Source organism: Podarcis filfolensis, assembly GCF_964270895.1.
Source record: "Podarcis filfolensis genome assembly, chromosome: 2".
Taxonomy (NCBI): domain Eukaryota; kingdom Metazoa; phylum Chordata; class Lepidosauria; order Squamata; family Lacertidae; genus Podarcis; species Podarcis filfolensis.
This window is the reverse complement of record NC_139605.1, coordinates 96,884,769-96,903,532: the sequence shown is the minus strand read 5'-3', so window position 1 is coordinate 96,903,532 and position 18,764 is coordinate 96,884,769. Positions and strand designations below refer to the sequence as shown.

The window sequence follows — 18,764 nt, the reverse complement described above, 5'->3', positions numbered from 1 at the left end:
AAATAATATAGAGGTGTCCTACATTGTGGCTATTGGAATATATAGGGAGACACCTCCTTCTCCTTTCCTGCGTCATACACTATACCTTGAAAGCACATTCAAAGAAAATCCTTTCCCTCAAAGAATTCTGGGCACTGTAGTTTTTCCCCTCGCAGTGTTACGATTCCCCTCGGCCTTTAACAACCTGCAGTGCCCAGAATCCTTTGAAGGGGAAAATTGTCCTTCACGTGTGCTTTATAGTGTGTACACAACTGCAGAACGGCACAGGCGTTTCAGGAGATAAAGTGTGTTTGCTTTGCAGAAAACAAGCCTTAGATACACAGAAGGCAAAAATCTTCTCCTCCAGAAGCTTCTCATTCCATTGGTGGTAAGCAGTCACTAGTTCTGCTGCTTTGGGTTAGTGCTTGGCTGAGTATGTCAGTGCTGCAATCTTTTTACAAAAGGGCCCTTTTCTAATGGGAGAAAGACAAACGACAGCCACTTTGCTTGCTAAGGGTTATTAATAGATGGAACTGGGGAGGAAATAGTGTTCTGAAGCAACGGGCTTTTCATTGGTTATCTTTTGTAGCCTCAAATGTAAGTTTCTGAAAAGTGGAATGAGGGGATACGACTTGTTCTTTGTTGGCATATGCAGATGCTCATCATCTCTTTCTCCCTTTTTCTCCTTTCTTAGTCCCTGTTGCTCTTGGCTCTCGTGGGAGCTGTCTTTCTGGGCCTCAACCTGGTATTCCTTGGTATTTATCTGATTTGTGTGTGCTGCTGCAAGAGGGAGGAGGAGTCAGAGACGAAGAGGCCCAATTCGTGCTGCATCACCTGGACTGCTGTGGTCGCCGGCCTCATCTGTTGGTGAGTTCATTTGGAGCCTAGAGAGCAGAAGGCCCATGGGTGATGGAGCGGGTGGGTGGTGTCTGAAAGCTTGGGTTCACCGGTAGGGTTGCCACCTTTGTACTGACAAAATACAGTGTGGGGCCTTTCCCCCCCCCTCCAAATCTTATACTGCAGTGACTTCAAAGTAACCCATTGCAATCTATTGCAGCCTAACAAGATGGCCCCTCTGGAATTTGTCACATGCGCACGTGCCCATGAATGTGTAAATCTGTCTGTGCTTGGCTACCCAGAGCTTAAATACATGACCTTTCACAAACATGAGGAGCCACTGCAGAAAAGGCCCCGTTCTCACGTTGCCACCCTTTGGATATCTCGTGGAGGAGGCACCTGAAGAAGGGCCTCAAATCATGACCGCAGGGTCCAGGTTGGTTGACATGGAGAGAGGACGTCCTCGAGGCATTGTGGTCCCGAGCCATTCAAGGCTTTATAGGTAAAAACCAGCTCTTTGAATTGGGCCCGGAACTTAATTGGCCACCGGGATCGGTGTAAGGTGGTACCTCTGGTTACAAACTTAATTTGTTCTGGAGGTCCGTTCTTAACCTGAAACTGTTCTGAACCTGAGGTACCACTTTAGCTAATGGGGCTTCCCTCTGCCGTCGTGCTGCCGGTGTGCAATTTCTGTTCTCATCCTGAGGTAAAGTTCTTAACCCGAGGTACTACTTCCGGGTTAGCGGAGTCTGTAACCCGAAGTGTTTGTAACCCGAGGTGTTTATAACCTGAGGTACCACTGTAATATGCTCAGAGGTCAAGTTCCACCTTGGAAAACTGCCTGTAGGCCATAATGCATGGCGCACGCCTCTGTTTTGTCGCATGCACACATGGCAGCTCGCACTCAGTTTGTCCTGTTGTATTTCTCTCACCCTTAAAGAAACAAAGGGTCCACAAGGGAAAGGGAGACAGTTCAGCTACTGTTTCAGGGCCTGCTTTGCTAAAGGGCATGGTTTGGCAGCTTCCTATTCCTTGAGCCAAAGACTCATGTTTCATCTTCCACCACCAGTCCCCCTAGTTTGGACATTGCAATTCAGTGCTCTTGAAGGCCCCTGCCTGTCTCACCCAAGAGAAGCAAGCATGCTTTGAGCATTTGCAGATGGTACTGGGTCCCCCAGCCTCACTTTAATCGCTGTTTCCTCGAGAGGGCTTCTTTGCTCCAGTATTCATTCCTCTTTTGGCTAATCCCAAGAGGAGGAGGGAGATTGGGGTGTGGAGGAGTCCTTTAGCTTTTAATCCCACCCCTAAGCAGATGGCACAGCTGGCTGTCCGGGGTCACGTGAGGCTTGAGGTTAATTGTGTATAGAGTCTGACTCAAATCAAAGGAGGGAGAGCAGGGTTGGTGGTCCCTGGAAAGGGAAAGCCCTAGGTTCTTGTCTATTGCTTTCTCTCCATCGCCTGTACCTCTCCAGGATGAAGAATACTTTTCATCTAGAGCAGTGGTTCTCAACCTGTGGGTCCCCAGATCTTGTTGGACTACAACTCCCATCATCCCTGAGCTGTGGCCTTGCTAGTTAGGGGTGATGGGAGTTGTAGTTCAACAACATCCGGGGACCCACAGGTCGAGAAAGGCTGATCTAGAGGCTTGCTGAATGTCTAGGGTGTTATTTCATCGCTCAGTTGGTTGAGCAAGTCCAGAGGTAGATACTGCATGTGGCAAGGAATTGTAACATCATCTTTTCATAGAAGAACAGAGGCCACTGGTGGACTATCTGTCAAATTATAATTCTTGTATGAAATCACGTGCAGAATTTGATATAGGGGGAAGAATGTAGAGAATGGATTTGGGGGGCTTAGAAAATAAGCATAGATGTGTTTTAAAGCAGCTATTAAGGGGAAATTAAAAAACAATCAGGGAAGGAGGGATGGGAAGTCAAGAAGGGGGGGACCCTAATAAATACAACTGGAGTTATGTAATAAATTGGAAGATTTAATAAAAACCATTAAAGAAAGAAATCGTCACTTCACCCTAAGTTAAAGCAACTGATAATAAGCCCAGCCCACTTCTCACCCCACCTGACCCCAATGATGTAGGCAAGTGGTGTTAGCACAGGTCATAGCTACATCACAGAATTGCAAAAGTATATAGTCCAGGGGCAGGAACCTGCGACCCTGCGATGTCATAGATGGTGCCAGACTACAGCTCCCATCTTCCCTGACATTTGGCCATGCTAACTGGGGCTAATGGGAGTTGGAGTCCCTCAACGTGTAGAGGGCCACAGGTTCTCCATCCTGCATCAAGTCTACCCACCGCAGAACCTTCGAAACACTCCTAAAAAAAAATATCTAATGGTTGAACGTGTATACAATATAAGGCATCATCCGAGGAGTTATGCGGCTGGTAGTGCCGCTGCTGCAAGTCGTTGGAGGCCATTGCGCTTCACTAGTGTTGCGTGTTGCATGCAATCATTGGCAGGAGCATTGTTGGTTGTTCCCTGAATTGATGGAGCTCATTGGATGCAACGAGAAACTGAGCCTTTAGTCCAGGGGTTCTCAAAGGGTGCGGCAGGAGAGGATGGCAAGTGTGGCAGGAGGATCCAAGCATAACCAAAGAAATATTTAAACATTTCAGTGTAGTGTTGCATAGAACAGTATCAAAATAAAATAAACAATAATTTGCAGAATATGGATAAATATCTTTTCAAAATGCACCTCTGCCATGAGTTGTTTCTTTGTATTTCTTACCAATAAAAAAATTGGTACGACCTGAGCAATTTTTTATTCTGAAAAGTGTGGCCCAGAGGGGAAAAACCCTGCTTTGGTGTCACCAGCCCAATACTCTGCCAAATACTCTGTGGAATACTCTGCCAAAAAAGATCAATCAGTTGCTTTCTGTTTCAACTTTTAAACGCCTTCTAGATTCTCCCCCCCCCCCCCCGCCGCTGCTGCCTTTCTGTCAGGCTTATGCAGGCAATAAATAATGCATCTTTCCATTAATAGTTTGCTGGTTTCTGTTTTTAACTTTTTGTATGTGTGGTGGTTTGTTTGTTTTTTAATTGGATGGTTTCATATATAATTGTTGTAAACACTCTTTAATTTTTATGAATGTAAAATTCATAAATATGTATGTAAATTTTTTTTTATAAATACGTAAAATAGAAAGACAAGGAGTGCTTTGACTTGATCAAACCATACCAGCATCTCTTGTGGCGTGTGTGTGTGTGTACACACACACACACACACACACACACAGCACAGTTGCCAGTTAATTTAGCTTTTTGATGGCGGGGTATTGTATCTTGGTAAAATAATCAGTGCAAGTGAAACTCGTCAATTTCCCCTGAGATGGGGGAAATGTTTAGTTGCTGAGATGCCGCCTTGCCTTCAAAGGGGTCCCCTTTCTCTCTGCTCCCCCAATTTAGGGCTGGGGTGCCCACCTGCCTTCCTAATGGCAGCTACAATTTGTTGTGTCCCTGTGCTGGCTGCTCCCTTCCCACCGTTACACAAGTTACCCGACTGCACCACCTACAGAAAATGAATTCTCTTGCTCACAATTGCCAAGCCACCCCTTTGTGGAAATGGAATGCAGAATTTTGCTTGTGCGTTACGTGTGAGTTAAGTGCCACAGACGAAAGGGGGAAACATTTGTACCGCAAGTGGAGCAGTTTGTGAGCGCATATTCTCATTTCGCTTCCTGTTCATCTTTTTCCTTCAGTGTGGCTTGTGTTGGGCAGCTGCAGCTGTGAGGCGAGGAGAGCCGTCCATTTTGGGCACTGATGGGTTCTGCCTCTTTCGCGTCGCCATTGCACAAATCGCTCGGGTTAGATAGGGGGGTTCATACGCAGGTTGGGAGGTGGCTGGGATGGCAATCCTGGGCGTACTGGAGAAAACAAAGCCTCTTCCCCCATTTTTTTACACTCTTAACTCTGGCCTCTGCCTGAGACACATGGTTTCATCCCAGGTGGCAGATCTGCACTCAATTCACCTTGCCTCTTGCAAGGCAGAGTGATCAGATGAACTCGGTTGCCTGAGGCTTTCACAGTTGGGTTACTTCTGGCTGTAAGGATGAAGTTGGGAGTGGGGGCTGCCCATCTTCAGGCGCCGATCTTCCTTCTACTTTCTCAGAGATTAGAAATAATAGAACTAGGCACATGGTTTCGACATCTGGCCACCCATAGCTGCAAACACAGAGGAAATAACACCGCTGTACAGTGGTACCTCGTTTTAAGAACTTAATTTGTTCTGGAGGTCCGTTCTTAACCTGAAACTGTTCTTAACCTGAGGTACCACTTTAGCTAATGGGGCCTCCCGCTGCCGCTGCGCTGCCGAAGCACAATTTCTGTTCTCATCCTAAAGCAAAGTTCTCAACCCGAGGTACTATTTCTGGGTTAGTGGAGTCTGTAACCTGAAGCGTCTGTAACCTGAAACGTCTGTAACCCGAGGTACCACTGTATTATCAGCTTGGTATGTCTCCCCCAATTCGTACATCTGCTGAGGAACGTGGGTGGCGCTGTGGTCTAAACCAGCAAGCCTCTTGGGCTTGCCGATCAAAAGGTCGGCGGTTCGAATCCCTGCAACGGGGTGAGCTCCTGTTGCTCTGTCCCAGCTCCTGGGAACCTAGCAATTCAAGAGCACGCCAGTGTGAGTAGATAAATAGGTACCGCTCTGGCGGGAAGGTAAGCGGTGTTTCCGTGCACTCTGGTTTCTGTCACGGCGTCCCATTGCGCCAGAAGCAGTTTAGTCATGCTGGCCACATGACCCGGAAAAGCTGTCTGTGGACAAATGCCAGCTTCCTTGGCCTGAAAGCAATAAGAGCGCCACACCCCATAGTTGCCTTTGACTGGACTTAACTGTCCAGGGGTCCTTTTACCTTTTACCTACATCTGCTGGAAAGTTTTCATGGCACTCTTTTGGCTTCAGCCATTTACTGCACAAACCCTTCTCAATCAGCTCATTCAATTCTACGTTCCAGGGACTTCCAAAGGGCTTTAGTGCTTAATAGTTTGAGGGTGATCTTTTATTCGCTGAATGGAAGTATCTGTATCTGGGAGTAAACATGCTGATTAAACCGGCGTGCTGTTCCCATGACTTGCCTTCTTCCCTAACCCAAACACATGATTCCCCACCCCACCCCACCCCTGGGCTTGTTGAAATTCTGGCTATATTGTCTCCTATCCATAAGCTTTGGATGAGTGAGATGAGGGTTAGGCAGAGTAATAAATATCCTAAGTGCTTTTCAGGTCCCCAGGGCGCTTTGATTGCGAGTGCAACAATATAGAGCAGCTCTTGCACTGACTGCTGGGCATCTGGTTCTTCGAATCTTAAATGCGTAGCAAGAGCATCGATCAGAGCGAAGCTCCCCGCCTGTTACGCTACACCTAGCAGACTTCTATTTTCTGCTTGCTGTATGCTATAAAATGGATGATTTAGGGAAATCTGTGGGAATGGAGAATCCTGAGTTCCAGGTTCGTTCTTGCTCTTCAAACCTATTACTTTAGATCAGTCAAGCTTGCCTTTCCAGGCTGGAGCTCCTTCCTATATAAGCAGACCCCTTTCTGCTTAAAATCATTTCACGCTGCATTCTCCCCTATCCCCACCCACCCAAAAGAATCTTCTTTAGTACTAAAGGCATCGGTGAAGCCATAAAAAAATAAAAAAAACCACCCACCTGCAGAAGAACAGGGGAAGTATGTAGACAAATACAGTGGTACCTTGGGTTACATACGCTTCAGGTTACATATGCTTCAGGTTACATACGCTTCAGGTTACAGACTCCACTAACCCAGAAATAGTGCTTTCAGGTTAAGAACTTTGCTTCAGGATAAGAACAGAAATTGTGCTCCAGCGGCGCGGCAGCAGCAGGAGGCCCCATTAGCTAGAGTGGTGCTTCAGGTTAAGAACAGTTTCAGGTTAAGTACGGACCTCTGGAACAAATTAAGTACTTAACCCGAGGTACCATTGTATTCCTCTTCTGCCAGCGAAGCTTACAGGTTTCCTCAAATAGCCATCCAGCACCAGCACTCAGGGCTGGTTCTCACTGTACACATCTCACTGTAGATAAATCTAATTAATTCATTCATTCATTAAAATGCTGGAATAGGTAGGTCTTTTGCTCTGATCCCAAAGGGCTGCCATTATAATCAGAAGGGCTTCCCACCCGCTTCTCTTTAAGGGAAAAGTAACTTTTATTACATTACAATTTGCAAGCGTGCACACTTCATATCTGATGGGAGTGTGGCAGCATCTCACTTCTCTCCCCCCACCTCCCCACCCCGCACTTGGTATTGGCGTGCGAATACCAGCAACCGTGCAAGAGGTAGCCTTTAGATACAGAAATGGCAAAGGAAAATGGAATGGGAAGGCAAGCCTAATTGGGGGGGTGGGGTGGATTTTTTTGCAACACGTGCCATTATTAAAAAGAGCAGAACCTCTCAAGGCTTCTGCTAAGCATTTGCAAACGGAGTCCTAAAAGTGACAGCAGAGAAACCCGCTTACACTGCCCAGTAGTTTGAATTTTTAGATCTATCGCAAGCGTTCCCAGCAATGTAAACGCACACAACTCAAACCCAGGTGTTCAGGTGTATTCAGGCTGGCTTTCAGTTGTGTGTGCGTGCAACCCTTAGGTTTACGCAATTTGAAGTGTAGCTAAAGCTGGATTGTAACTCACAGTAATGTGACATGTGCGAATAAGAGTTATATTAAAATAGGAGCTGTTAGTGCCTCTCCAGGTGGGAGAACCTATTTTTCTCTTGGTTAAAAATGGTGCCTTGATAAGAACCATGCCATCCCTGACCGCTGGAAACAGTTCCCCTGCGTCAGAAGCTCTGCTTAGATGCCATTACTTCTGAGGTGCATCAACCACATGAATTTGAGCTACAGGGAATTTCCATGCCGGTGGAGCACATTCTTATCCACTAAAGCACGAGTTTTCGTGGTGCATTTGAGCTGCAGCCTCCCCATGGAAGCAGCATCAGCACGCTTTCATACGGGGGCCATAATTTCGGAGCTAACCTTCAACGTTCAGTGAACAGCGGAAGCAGCGGAGAGAAGCGTAGCCATAGCCGAGCATCGCTTTTGTTGTTATTTACAGCCAGAGATATGCTGTAGCCAAACAGCAGGGGCCCATTTGAAATAGGGAGCTCATTCAAAGGCTAATAGGGGAGAACTGGCCAGGATGAATCATTTTTATTGCCAATGCAGCAAGGAGAGGCGTGAGTCGGAGTCAACCAGCTTTCCTTATTGGCTGCTCCTGCTTAGCACTTAGGAACGGGTGCATTTCACAAACCTATGTTTCCAGCGCCCATCTCAGGAATTCTAAAAACCTGATTGTAAAACTAGAGTGTGTTAGCTGTTCTGAAATGAATGTGAATTGTGGTATTCTGCATGTGTTGGTGTTAAATTTATATACAGTGGTACCTCAGGTTAAGAACTTAATTCGTTCTGGAGGTCTGTTCTTAACCTGAAACTGTTCTTAACTTGAGGTATCGCTTTAACTAATGGGGCCCCCTGCTGCCCTGCACCACCGCCACACAATTTCTGTTCTCATCCTGAAGAAAAGTTCTTAACCCGAGGTACCATTTCTGGGTTAGTGGAGTCTGTAACCTGAAGCATCTGTAACCTGAAGCATCTGTAACCCGAAGTACCATTGTACTACCCTTCTGCGTGTGTTTGGTGTGTTGTTGTTGTTTATTAAATTCATATACAGTGGTACCTCGGGTTAAGTACTTAATTCGTTCTGGAGGTCCGTTTTTAACCTGAAACTGTTCTTAACCTGAAGCACCACTTTAGCTAATGGGGCCTCCTACTGCTGCTGCCACGCCGCCGGAGCATGATTTCTGTTCTCATCCTGAAGCAAAGTTCTTAACCCGAGGTACTATTTTTGGGTTAGCGGAGTCTGTAACATGAAGCGTCTGTAACCAGAAGCGTATGTAACCCAAGGTACCATTGTACTGCTTTTCATCAAGGTGGTTCACAGAATAAAATACAAGTAAATAACTAACCAAAACAACAAAACAGTAATTCCCCTGAGGCCCTTCCCGTAGATATAATGTGATTTATCTGGAAGAAGGGGGTTTGCCAAAGGCATCTTTTTTCCTCACACCCATCTCCCTTCCATAAATAAAAGAGCCATCAATTTACTGTCCTGATCTCTGACTTGGCAAAGGGTCCTTGGCATTTACCCTGGCATGTAGGAATTGTTTCTGGCTGGAGTTTTCCAGAGACCCTAGAATTCTTTCTTGAAGGTTAAATCAAGGAGCAGCTGTAATCCAGAGGAACATTTCTTTCAACAGATTCTGATAATCTGCTTAGGGGCGGGGGCGAGGTTGGAGGGGTCCCCCCCCCGCCCGCCGCTGCTGCCTTTTGGCCTAAATCTCTTGGGTGTTTGGGAGAGAACTTGCTTACAGCTCAGTGTGTCGCAGGCTTGTAGCATCCTTTTTAAGCCCCAGAGTTGGAGGGAGTGATTCTGGTTGGCAGTGCTCTGTTGTCCATTGGCAGGGGACCACTAATGTCTTAAAAGGCCAAGAGAGGAGACAGTTTCTACTGGCACCTTCGCAGCACTTCTGTTCTCCTCTCCCTCCAGAACTGGCGCATCCCCCCCCCCCCCCGCTAAATCATGGTCATCCTCTGGCCTCTCTCTGACCCCAGTCCTGCTTATCTAATGTAAATTGTAAGCTCTCTCCGAAAAGAAGCTGTTTTAGCTGTAAACTGGCAAGGTTCTTACATTATTACAAATGTGAAACAATCATTTCCTATTTGGCCACTATCGGTGGCTTAAAAACATCTCTCTGTTTGGGTTAAACACTGTGGGTTGTAACAAGACACCTGAAATATGTGAGCAAGTTCTCTCTGGCTTTCTTCCATTTCCAGTATCGACTGTCTTGCAGCAATTGCTCTTTTGCGCCGATACATAAAGCACACTTCATAGTGGGGCTCATCCAGGCATCCTACGATCCTGCCAGCAGAACGTTTGGTTGTTTCTGGGGCAAGTTGAGCGAAAAGGGCTTGGCTTAGCTCAGCATTTATTTAAAAAATGGAACCTCAAGACCACCCAGCCACCTCCTCAAATTGTACACAGGAACCTGTTACGGGGGGCACGGACTGCTCCTTTTCACTTATGGGGTATCCAAGAGCCCATATAGAATCCTTAAGTAGGTCCCCTGTCGGAAGGAGAAAATAACAGAGGCCAGCCAGAGAATATTGAGAAGCAAAGCAGCTAGTAAGCCTGATCTTTATTAAAATCTTGCAACAGGGTCCCCCACTCCCCCCACGCAGAGAGGGAGGAGAGGAACCCAGAACAATGGTGTGCAAGCTCTTTCAAAATTGCCTAGCCTTTGGCTCAAGGTAAAGGTAAAGGACCCCTGGCAGTAAAGTCCAGTCGTGAGCAACTTTCGGGTTGTGGCGCTCATCTCGCTTTACTGGCCGAGGGAGCCGACATTTGTCCCCGGACAGTTTTTCTGGGTCATGTGGCCAGCATGACTAAGCCGCTTCTGGCAAAACCAGAGCAGCACACGGAAACGCTGTTTACCTTCCTGCCGGAGCGGTACCTATTTATCTACTTGCACATCATACATACATCACAGAAAGAGGTGGTCCCCAGCAGAAATATGTCACGGGGGCAGTCTACCACAGAAATACATCAAAGGGGCACGGTCAACAGCAGAAAACCTGTCTGTCAGGATACCTGATAATGATCAATCATTGTTCTACCTGGGCAGCCTGGGCAATCTTTTGTGATTGTAAATACTTGGTTCCTGAATCCAGGTCACAGGCACACCCTTAGACAGGATTTGTGAGCAAAGAGACAACGGGGAGAATATTTGAAGTTACTGGAAGAGTCAAAATGGCTTTAGGATTGTTCTTCTGTACTATTTCAGACACGTGGTTTATATACTTATGTGTGTGTTTGCCTTGTACATTTATGAATGTTTCTTTTATATATGTAAGACCTTAGGATTTCTATAACAAACCTACTCCGGCTGTTTCCTAGTTCTTACAAATCACACCCATTACACAGTTGCAGAGTGCTGAGTTTGGAGGGGTTTCTACATTTCCTCTTTGGGCAGATTGACTATCCTGGTGAATATCTTACAAAGCCCCTTTAAGTCTGTTTGGGGGGGGGGAGAACTTTCACTCCCTCCCTTCTACTGCTATCAGTCTAGGTGGGCCATTTCCCTTGACTCCTAGATGAGAAGGCTTTCCAGGGATGCAAAGCAAGTAATTGCAAGGGGAATCAAAGAGAACATTTATCTTGCCTGCCTCCCAGACGTCTTTACTATACAATATGATACGACAAAATAATCTGTATTGTCATTGTCCCATACAGAACAACGAAATTGAAAAATCTACATCAGACATTCAAAAACCAACAAGCCTGCTATCCCAGCCTGGTCAGCCCCTAAAAACTCTGATACCCCATAAGTGAATACAATATACAGTGGTACCTCAGGTTAAGTACTTAATTCGTTCCGGAGGTCCGTTCTTAACCTGAAACTGTTCTTAACCTGAAGCACCACTTTAGCTAATGGGGCCTCCCGCTGCTGCCGCGCCACCGCAGCACAATTTCTGTTCTCATTCTGAAGCAAAGTTCTTAACCCGAGGTACTATTTCTGGGTTAGCGGAGTCTGTAACGTGAAGCGTATGTAACCTGAAGCATATGTAACCCGAGGTACCACTGTACTCACATAAAGACTACCTTACACTGCGTTTAAAACCCAAATCACATTTGGATAGAAACCGTTTCTCAGGCGGCTAGTCCTAGTCTTTATAACCCTTTACCTTGTTCCAGAAGGTAGAAGCTGAAAGAGATAATTTCCGGGGTGCGCACTATCCTGCACTATCTCTGCAGCTTTCTTATGGCACCTGGAAACATAAAAAAATTAAAAGAGGATTAGACAACTTCATGGAGGAGAGGGCTGTAGAGGACTGCTACTCTGCCTCCACAGCTGGAGACAATAATGGTTCTGAATATGCATTGCTGGAACCCACAGCAGGGGAGAGTTCTCTTTTGCTCAAATCCTGTTTGTAGATTTCCTACAGGCATTTGGCTGGCCACTGTGAGAACAGAATGCTGGACTAGATGGTCCATTGGTGTGATCCAGCAGACTCTTATATTCTTGTGTCTCTCCCCAGATACCAGCGTAGTTTGATTTCTCTGTCACTACACACAGACACAGACACACACACACACACACACACACACCATGACTCAAGTTGATCTGGGCGCCTGTGGGGGAACTTTCCTTTGAGTCTGGCAGAAATGCACCCCAAACTCCAACATGAAGTTGATTCGGAATAAAAGGACCGGAGGACAAAGCTAAAAGCAGAATGGTGCTTCTAAAAGAAAGAAAATGTTTCAATTCAAGCCTGTCCTATCGCAGCTGCTTACAAACGGGCACCTGGTCTCCTCATGTGTAACGCAGCAATGTTGATAGTCCAGCTGAGGGGCTTAGAGGGACAAAGGACTGTTTGGCAAGGGCCATATTTTCAGTTTCGTGATTGACAGGTGGCTCTGTCAGGGAAAGTGTTTTTGACAGCTTTTGGAAATCGGAAGATGGGCTGTCCTCCATCTCCCTGCCAGACAAAACCAATTATGTACTTTGTATATTCAAAGGGAGGTGTAACTTCTTTGTTTGTGGGGAATTGAGAATGGTATATTAAAGTGACGGGTTGGCCTAAATGAGGCCTTTGTTTCAGCCCTTACCTTAAATAACACTGACTTTTATTCTCTCCTCTTCTAACCCATATTTCTGTGTTTCTTTCATTCCCAGTGCTGCTGTTGGCATTGGTTTCTATGGCAACAGCGAAACCAACGATGGGGTTTATCAACTGATCTACGCCCTAAATAATGCTAATCGCACTCTTTCGGAGATTGATTCGCTGGTAAGAAATCTGATGGGTTGAGCCGATATTATTATTCTTCCCCCCTTCCCCCTTTTCATCTAATGCAAGCACTCTGGTCCTGATGAATTATCTGGAATGCCTGAGATTGAGAGCAGCTGTCTGAGAACAACAGTGTCTCTTCCTAGGGAGAGCACAGAGGCTGGTGCAAACAAGCCAAACATTGTGTTAAAGCCTCCTTCATCTATCTCCGTTTTAATCCGGAGGAGAGCATGTGCTCTCTGCTGTCAGAATTCACAGCCTGACCCTACTTTCTGCGTTTCCCAGAGGCGAAAAAGGAGACAATTTCATTTCAGAAATTGGGATAGAGATAGGAAGGGATGGGAAGCACAAAGCGGTTCTACTCCCCTCGGTCAGTGTTGGGTGCAGATCATAGCTTTTTCCTGATAACCTTTGGAAACCCAGTGTCTAGAAAAGGCAGAACTTGAGATCTGTTGGACCCCAGAATCACAGAAGACTGGAGAGTCCAGTGCTGAAAGCACAGGGTTGGTGGGTGGGGGCTATAGTTTAAGCTGGTGGTGGTAGTAAATTAGAGTATTAAAGCCTGGTGCCACCTTTGCAAAGCCCTGGAAGCTTCTGCCCGGCTTAGGGGGGCCGGCGTGATGCTCACAAGCATGGCACCCCCTCCCCTTCCAGTAGCCATTGCAAGCTGGCCCCTCTGTCCCTAACTCTTCCCCTGCCAAAAATGTTGCCACACGCCTCTGATTCTGGTGCTGTTGAGAACACAGCTCTAGAGCAATTCAGATGGCACCGTGCCCAGGGAGAACCTGTAGCGTATCACCTGGGAGTCTGTTGGGTCCATGCTTCTCGTGACTTCTTCAGGAATTCCTGGCAGAAAGTCACAGCTGAAAAAAGGCAGCGGCAGTGCTTAAGACCTGAGATGGAAACCCCCCAACTGCAAAACAACAACAACAAACTACTACCAAAAGGTGACCAGTTTGGAAATGAAACCTCTCTCTCCATCTAGGGGACTAATGGTACTCCTAGCATCTTGGTTTAATTTGTGTTTCTCCTGGGTTTACTTCACATATACACAAACTGGGTTTTCTGTTTCTGAGTGGTGGTGGTGGTAATCCAAAAAGCCTAGCGATATTTAAGTACTGGGCAGGGAGCACAGTGTATTCAGACGATGCCCTCAGTTTCAGTATATATCCATTCCCTGTAGTTGGTTTGCTTTCACTGGTTCTTGGAGTGCCTGAGCCTTTTAGCATGCCAAGCTCCTGTTTATGCCTAATAATAATAATAATAATAGCAATATGGACCCACCTTTCACCCTAATGCCTTCAGGTGGGTTATTCACTTTAAAAAACTACTATAAAAATGTCAATTATGGATTTTCTGACTTTGCAGAATATTCTGAAGGGAGGAGGCTCTGCTGCATAGAGCTTTCTCCTTGCTTTCTTGATCCTTTGACTTCCGTGTGGCCAGACGGAGGCCTATAGATAGATTCCATAGCAGCTTTTATATTGGAAAAGAGTTCCTTTTTGTGGGTACCAGTGCAACACCAGTAAACAGGGAGATTACTTGGAGCAGACTTTAGCCATCTTCATTGTTCACATAATGGAGGCCATTCAAGTGGTTAAACTGGGATATAAACTGGGATAGCTCAGTCGCTGGAGTATTATCTCAGGGTTCCCACATTGGGTAAAAGATTCCTGCATTGCCGGGGGTTGGACTAGATCAGGGGTAGGCAACCCAAGGCCCATGGGCCACAAGCGGCCCATGGGGTTGTTTAACCATCCCACAAGCCGCCCCCAAACCGAGCCACCCTCTCTGCAAGTCCCCACACAGTGCGCTAAACCGGCGCAGTGCGATGCAGGGACTCGCTTCTGCGGTGCCAGAAATCGCGTCTGCGCAGCTCAGACTCCGGAAATCGCATTTGCACAGACACAGACACTGGAAATCGCATCTGCACAGATGCAGACACCAGAAATTGCATCCGTGCACGGTCTCTCTCTCACACATACACACACACACGATCCAGCCCATGGAGGGATCTCCACTGGAGTGAACCAGCACAGGTGAAGTAAACCTTGCCAACCCCTGGACTAGATGACTCTCATGGTCGCTGCCAACTCTACAGTTCCATTATTAGGGTAGAGTTTTTTTGGTCTGTTGTTCTAGTGCATGCATACGTAATTTCACCAATCTGCTTTTGGGATTTGGGCTATAGAAACTGAGGTGGTGGTGATTATTCTGGTTTCAGCGGATCTTTTCCTTGAGTGTATTTGAAGAGATTTGGTCAAAGTCCTGTTTGTGCACATGATGGAAGCCGAAGGAAACTTTGACTTTGAGCTGTTCTTGGCTGTCCCTTCTACCCATAGAAAATATGACTGGTTCAGAAAGAAACCAGCTTGCTGGTTCTGAATGTTCTGTCTGCCGTCTTTTGCCAGGTCTCAAACACCTCTGTGCAGATGAAGGTGGCTCTGGAGCAGCACCTGGCACGGCTGAACGAGATCTTTGCCACCCGAGGCGACTATGTGCAGACACTCAAGTTCCTGCAGCAGATGGCAGGCAATATTGTGCTGCAGCTCTCGGGGCTCCCTGTCTGGAACGACGTCACTGTAGACCTGTCTCAAGTCGCTGGTGAAGTTGGTTACGTGGAATATTACAGGTAAGTTGAGAGGGGATATTGCGGAGGGCGGGGTGCATGGCCCATTGGGAGACTTCATGGAGTTTGCTATGCAGCCTTGCATTTCCTGTCAAAAGCAGAGCATCTGAAAGACAAAGGTAAAGGTACCCCTGACCGTTAGGTCCAGTTGCGGACGACTCTGGGGTTGCAGCGCTCATCTCGCTCTATAGGCCAAGGGAGCTGGCGTTTGTCCACAGACAGCTTCCAGGTCATGTGGCCAGCATGACTAAGCTGCTTCTGGTGAAACCAGAGCAGCATACAAAAATGCTGTTTACCTTCCTGCTGGAGCGGTACCTATTTATCTACTTGCACTTTGACGTGCTTTCGAACTGCTAGGTTGGCAGGAGCAGGGACTGAGCAACGGGAGCTCACCCTGTTGTGGGGATTCAAACTGCCAACCTTCTGATCGGCAAGCCCTAGGCTCTGGTTTAGACCACAGCGCCACCCGCATCCCATAAGACAATGGAGGGGTGTTTAATCTAAGACTCATGGAACATCATCATCAGGGAGTCAGGAGGTGGGAATCCCCTTGTTCATCTCTCTCCTCCGCTTTGGAATCCCTCCCCTAGGATGGGGTGGGAGCCTTCCAAAAATTGTTGGACTCCAATTCCCAGCAGCCCCAGTCAACGTGGCCGATGGCCATGGTGAGAGTTGCAATCCAGACATATTTGTAGGTTCCCCGTTCTTGGTGGTGTCTTGTAGGAAAGTGGTTGGAAAGATAACAGGAGGAACGTGGGGAAGAGAAAGGGGCTGCAATCCATGCAGCCGTTCTGTAATAACAATGGCATGGGGCAGTAAATAAGGCCACTTTTTCGGGATCACTCACTTTGCACCACAAGAAGGTGATATGCTCAAAGCGCTATAACGTTTTCGTCACATCAGTGCATCATAGCAGCAGTCTTAATCCGCACCGGTAATGGTGAGTACAGAATTGGAAGACTGGGATTAATTCAGCAGCAGAAGTAAGTCTCACAATAGGGAAAGAGCTGCAACGCTAGCTTTCCAGCTGCAGGGTCATGGCTGAGGTCAGCATGGTGTGGGCACACAGGCAGAGCCAATCTGGTACCTCCCACTGTTGCAATCTCCCTGCCACCTCACCTCTCCCTCTCCCACTAAGTGTCAGCAGCGCCCCCGCTGTTGGGAAGCTAGCATTACATCTCCACTCCCACCAGGTGAACCACTTCTGTACAGCCATAAAAAGGGGGAGGAAGAGTCATGAGTTACTGTCCCCATCCTTCAATGGTCCTTTTGGGCTGAATAAATGGAAGCAGGATTGTGTCTGAATGGGATGCTCACATGTTAGTCGAGGGATGAGGATGATGGCTTAACTCGAGGACGTCTTTCCTGTTGTGGGAACTCTCGGGGCATTTGTTAAGGCAACGAGGGCACCAGGAGAATAGCTGTGGCGTTGAGCAACTGTGGGTCTTGCGAGCGCACTGTCCTAACCTTGTTGTCAGTCAAACTCTGCCGCCGCCCCCTCCTTTCACTGCCTCCAGGGTTTTGCCAAAGCAAATATGTTTTGAGTTATGTATCCTTCTCAGCACTTAGCGGCACCCTTTAAAAGGAAGGTGTTTCTTCTTAAGAGGCAAACCTAGCAGCCCGTAATGCTGCAGGCACTTGTGACATTTCTGCTCAGGAGGAAACGTTAGCATTGCATAAAGGCAGATGGCACCTCTTTGCATGGGCTCTGGGTAAAGGAGCCTGTGGCGCTTGGGGAAAATAAGCTCCACTTTTGGGGGGGGGATTCTACTGTACTCAGATGTAAGTTGTAAGTTGTAAGATGTGAGGGTAAGTTGTGTCAGTACGATTGCAAGGTAGAAACTGAGTATGCCTCTACAGTTGAGGGAGAAGGCAGGCATCAGAAAGATTTCTGGATTCAAAAATGCTCATGCGGCTGTTGCACAAGTTTGAATGCCTCTGTGCACTTGGGGTTTGGGTAGAGCTTGAATGCCTGGGTAGCTCAGTTGCTTGGAGCGTGGTGCTGATAATGGCAAGGGACCCCTGACCATTAGGTCCAGTTGTGGCCGACTCTGGGGTTGCGGCACTCATCTCACTTTATTGGCCGAGGGAGCCAGCGTACAGCTTCCGGGTCATGTGGCTAGCATGACTAAGCCGCTTCTGGCAAACCAGAGCAGCGCACGGAAATGCTGTTTACCTTCCCGCTGGAGCGGTACCTATTTATCTACTTGCACTTTGACGTGTGTGTGTGTGTGTGTGTGTGTGTGTGTGTGTGTGTGTGACGTGCTTTCAAACTGTTAGGTTGGCAGGAGCAGGGACCGAGCAACGGGAGCTCACTCCGTCGCAGGGATTTGAACCGCCGACCTTCCGATCGGCAAGTTCTAGGCTCTGTGGTTTAACCCACAGCACCACCCGCATCCCGATCCCTGTATAGGACAACTGCATATTCCTGCATTGCAGGGGGTTGGACCAGATGATCCTCAGGGTCCCTTCCAGTTCTATGATTCTATGAATTGTTAGGGAGGGGAGGAGTCTGTTGAATGAGTGGTCTTCTGAGCCAGTCATGGGGCACAGCAGCAGGTTGTGGCCGCCAAATCCAAGGTCTTTGATTCAGGCTTGAATGACTGGCAGTCGCGCAGCTTTGTTTATCTGAAAGGCCGTCAGAATGTCTAGAATGATGCTTGCTTAGTAAAAGATTGACGTAGCTAAAAGGGCCTGCTAATTAAAAGAGGCATGGCTTAATGTGAAGGGGAAATACGAGCAGGCCTTTTAAGCTTCCTGTAAACTACATTTGTATAAAAGGTTTACTAGGTGGCTGGGCTGTTGGTAGATACGTCTAGACGGCTTTCTCTTCCGGGGATCTGTTTAGGCAGTCCTGATGGTAGCCCAGGTGCTTAGGGGAGCTGCGCTACTACAGTGCTGCGCAGGTATCAGCAGAGAGCTGGCATGGGTTAGTGCAGTCCACATGAATGGTTTTCCATTTTCACGGGTCAGTTGTCCACATGCCATTCGCCTAGAAGTTCATCCAAGTGCACAACAACCTTAAATATTGAACAACATACTGTGGGAACCTTGTTGCCACGTCTGCCGTTTGGCAGTTGCAAACCTTCCTATTTTGTATGTTTAAAAGAAGAAGAAAAATGTGCAGAGTATTCATGAACTGGGGAGAGCTCTCTTGCCTTAATAAACGCTGAAAGCGACCTTCCTAAGGAGAATGTCCATTCAAGAACTCAGAAGTGGCAAGGCTCTCTTGACCATGTGTGCCATTTCCGCCTGCATAAAGGCTGATAAATGCAAGTACATACATGTCACACGTGGCGGCAGAGGGAAGCGGTCACTTGGTAGTTCTGCAATGCTGGCAGATGACTTTCCAAACACAGGAAGCTGCTTTTTACCAGGTCAGTGTGTTTGTCCGTCTAGCACAGGGATAGGCAAACTAAGGCCCGGGGGCCAGATGTGG

At 47.3% G+C, this 18,764-nt stretch overlaps 1 protein-coding gene and 1 long non-coding RNA gene across 4 annotated transcripts in view; one reads left to right on the top strand and one right to left on the bottom strand.

The window, feature by feature from the left end:
• TTYH2 (tweety family member 2) overlaps positions 1-18,764 on the top strand; it is an 84,621-nt gene that overhangs the window by 35,299 nt on the left and 30,558 nt on the right. For all 3 annotated transcript variants that reach the window (XM_083598799.1, XM_083598801.1, XM_083598800.1), the window contains exons 2-4: positions 674-846; positions 12,585-12,696; positions 15,108-15,328. In XM_083598799.1, coding sequence (XP_083454925.1) covers positions 674-846; positions 12,585-12,696; positions 15,108-15,328 — 506 coding nt within the window. The remainder of the gene's footprint in view (positions 1-673; positions 847-12,584; positions 12,697-15,107; positions 15,329-18,764) is intronic.
• LOC310755722 overlaps positions 1-18,764 on the bottom strand; it is a 481,307-nt gene that overhangs the window by 432,755 nt on the left and 29,788 nt on the right. The window lies entirely within an intron of this gene.